This window comes from Numida meleagris, chromosome 21, assembly GCF_002078875.1.
Source record: "Numida meleagris isolate 19003 breed g44 Domestic line chromosome 21, NumMel1.0, whole genome shotgun sequence".
Taxonomy (NCBI): Eukaryota; Metazoa; Chordata; class Aves; order Galliformes; family Numididae; genus Numida; species Numida meleagris.
The window spans coordinates 1,366,628-1,369,257 of record NC_034429.1 but is presented as its reverse complement, the minus strand read 5'-3'; the positions used below and the strand labels follow the sequence as shown (position 1 = coordinate 1,369,257).

The following is a 2,630-nucleotide window of genomic DNA, read 5'->3' as shown; positions in this document are numbered from 1 at the left end:
CCCCCGCGCTGTTCCCCCGTTGTTCTCCGCGTCCCGGAGCTCCGAGCGCGGCTCGGGGAGGTCAGCTCGGGGCGCAGTGCCCTCTTCTGGAAGCTGCGGCCCCACCGCTCCTCCCGCAACGATGGGACCCACCGCCCCCCACCCCCTGCGCGCACGTCGGGGTGGGGGTGTGATGCTCTCGGAGAAAGCGGGGGGGGTTCTCCCTTTTCCCTAAGTGGAATCGAGCAGGGGACAAAACCACAGAGGACGGACGGACGGACGGCACCGGGTTGGCGGGGGGGTGGGGGGTGGGCGTCTGTCCGTCCGTCCGTGGGGTGGTGCTGGGGTGACAGCGGGTGACGGCGGCTCTGATGGAGGGAGCGGTGCCGCAAAGAGAGCGGGGAGAGGGGATTCTCTGGGGCGGTGGGAAGCTGGAGGAGGGCTCCGTGGGCCGACCTGCGCATCCCACCCCACGAGATGCCACAGGACGGGATGGGTGCAGAGCAGCAGATCTGCCAGGACCTGGCCTCCCCCTCCTCATTTCTGTGGGGTGAGCGCTGCGTCGGATGAGCCGGTGCTCGCCCCACCGCATCCATCCCATAAAACCCTGCCGGCTCCAACAGCCCCTCCTGGCACGGCTCCTTTAGGACCCGCTCCCCTCTCACTCGGACCGACCAAGGCTGTGATGTCAGCAGCAGCCAAAAGGTTAAAGCCAACCTCCAGTCATTAAGACTCAGAGACTAACGAGCCGGGAAAATGAACCGAGGAGCAGAGCAACCCGCGGAGAGCAGGGCAAGGGAACTTCACCCCGCGCGCCCATCCCCACCGCGCACCGTTTGGGGACGTGTCCCTGCTCCGGGAGCTGGGAGTTGGCCGGCGTTGTGTCAGGGCCCTTTGAGCAATCCCCTTGCCACATCTCCATCTCTGATCCCAATCTGAGCTCTCAGCGGTGACGAAACCCCTGTGGTCGGTCGGTTTGTTGGTTGGGGACGTGCCACCGAGCTCTGAGCCCAATTTCGCAGCCACCCGAGCCGCCTCCCCTTGTCCCCATCCCGCTATTCGGGTGACACCCAGCCCCAGCGCGGGGACATCCCACCCCGGCTCCCCAACCTCATCCCGCTGCTCCAAAGAGCATCCCCGCCTGGGCATTCCTAGGCTGCAAACTCAGGACGGACAGACGGATGCAGAACCCGGAGCGACGCCCCGGGGCACGGCCGCTGCTCACCCACGGAGATGCGCTCCTCGGGGCCCAGGGCGACGCGCTGCCCCTGGGGCTGCTCGTACAGGCGCAGCTGGTAGCGGTGGTACCCACTGCGGGGCGGCGGCGTGGGGCGGGCGTACTCTGGGGGTGCGAAGGGAGACGGGCGGTGAGCGGGGCGAGCAGCACCCACCGCCCCACTCACGGCCCCAGGGTTGAGGCGATGATGTTTGTGTTGGTGGCACGCGGGGTGAGCCCCCGTTGCACGCCCCCCCCCCCCCCCCCCCCCCCCCCAGCGCAGCCCCCCATCCCGGGGCTGCCACTCACCCGTCAGCACGCGCCCTCGGAGCTCCCCCGTCCTCAGCTCCGCGCCCTGGAACGACACGGAGAGGAGGTGAGGTGCAGCTGAGCCCGCAGCGGGACGGAGCCACCCAAATTCCAACCCTATTTTATTTTATTTTATTTTATTTTATTTTATTTGGGGGTGGGGGGGGGGATGCAATTGCATGCATTTCTCTTGCAAAATCCATCGGCGCGCCAGCTTCCCCTATGGAGCATCCTCAATATTCGGGCAGGGGGTGATGCCCCGTGCCGTGGGGGCCGGGTTATGGGGACGTAGCTTCGCTCTGGCCCTCTTCATCCCCCCCCTCCCCCTGACCCCCACCTCCCATCACCTTTTCCAGCGCTCATAAATCCTCCCCTGACTGCACCCGTTATTCCAGTCCTGCCCACACACGTGCTGCTGCCAGCGCTGCTCCGTCCCGACCTGCCCTGGGAGTTCTCACCCCCCCTCCCCCAAAAAAAAAACCCAAAAAAGCCACCCAACAACCAACCCCAAACCGGAGGCCCCGGGTAACTGCGAGCAGAAGCGCACGTGGGGAGCATGGCTGGAGTTTGGGGATCAAAGCTTCGCCCGGCTGCGGGAGGGAAGGAACCCGCCGTGCGCTGAGTCACCGCGCGGCACGGCGCGGTTCACCCCGGTGCCAAAGGCCCTGCTCGTCCCCACATCCCAGCAGCCGGAACCAAAAGGATCCCGTCAGTGGGGAGATGTGGGGCAGCTCGGGGAGCTTGGGCTCTATGGGGACCGGAGGAGAAGCCCCCGGGGGTCTGCAGGGATTTCTACGGCTGCCCTCGGTGCCCAGATGTGCGGCACGGCCCGTCCAGATGTGTGCACCCCCCCCTCCGTCCAGATGTGCACCGACGCACGTGGTCCCGCTCCGCCCCGAAGCGCACGAGCGCGTGTGCTCCTGCTTCACGCAGGCGTGCACCGACCCACGCCCCTCCTCCGTCCAGGTGTGCAACAGCTCGTGTGCACCAGCTCCGTCCAGGTGCGCACCAACGCATGACCCTGCTCCGTCCAGGTGCGCACCAGCACGTGTGCAACCCAACTCCATCCAGATGTGCACCAGCACGCACGTTCCCACTCCATCCAGATGTGCACCAGCACACACTC

General features: G+C 66.5%; 1 protein-coding gene across 1 annotated transcript in view; it reads right to left on the bottom strand.

Moving 5' to 3' along the window:
- Nucleotides 1-2,630, bottom strand: part of PEBP4 (phosphatidylethanolamine binding protein 4) — a 60,864-nt gene that overhangs the window by 4,018 nt on the left and 54,216 nt on the right. The window contains exons 5-6 of the mRNA XM_021374923.1: nt 1,505-1,550; nt 1,205-1,321 (exon numbers count right to left, since the gene is read on the bottom strand). Of these exons, the coding sequence (XP_021230598.1) occupies nt 1,205-1,321; nt 1,505-1,550 (163 nt within the window). The remainder of the gene's footprint in view (nt 1-1,204; nt 1,322-1,504; nt 1,551-2,630) is intronic.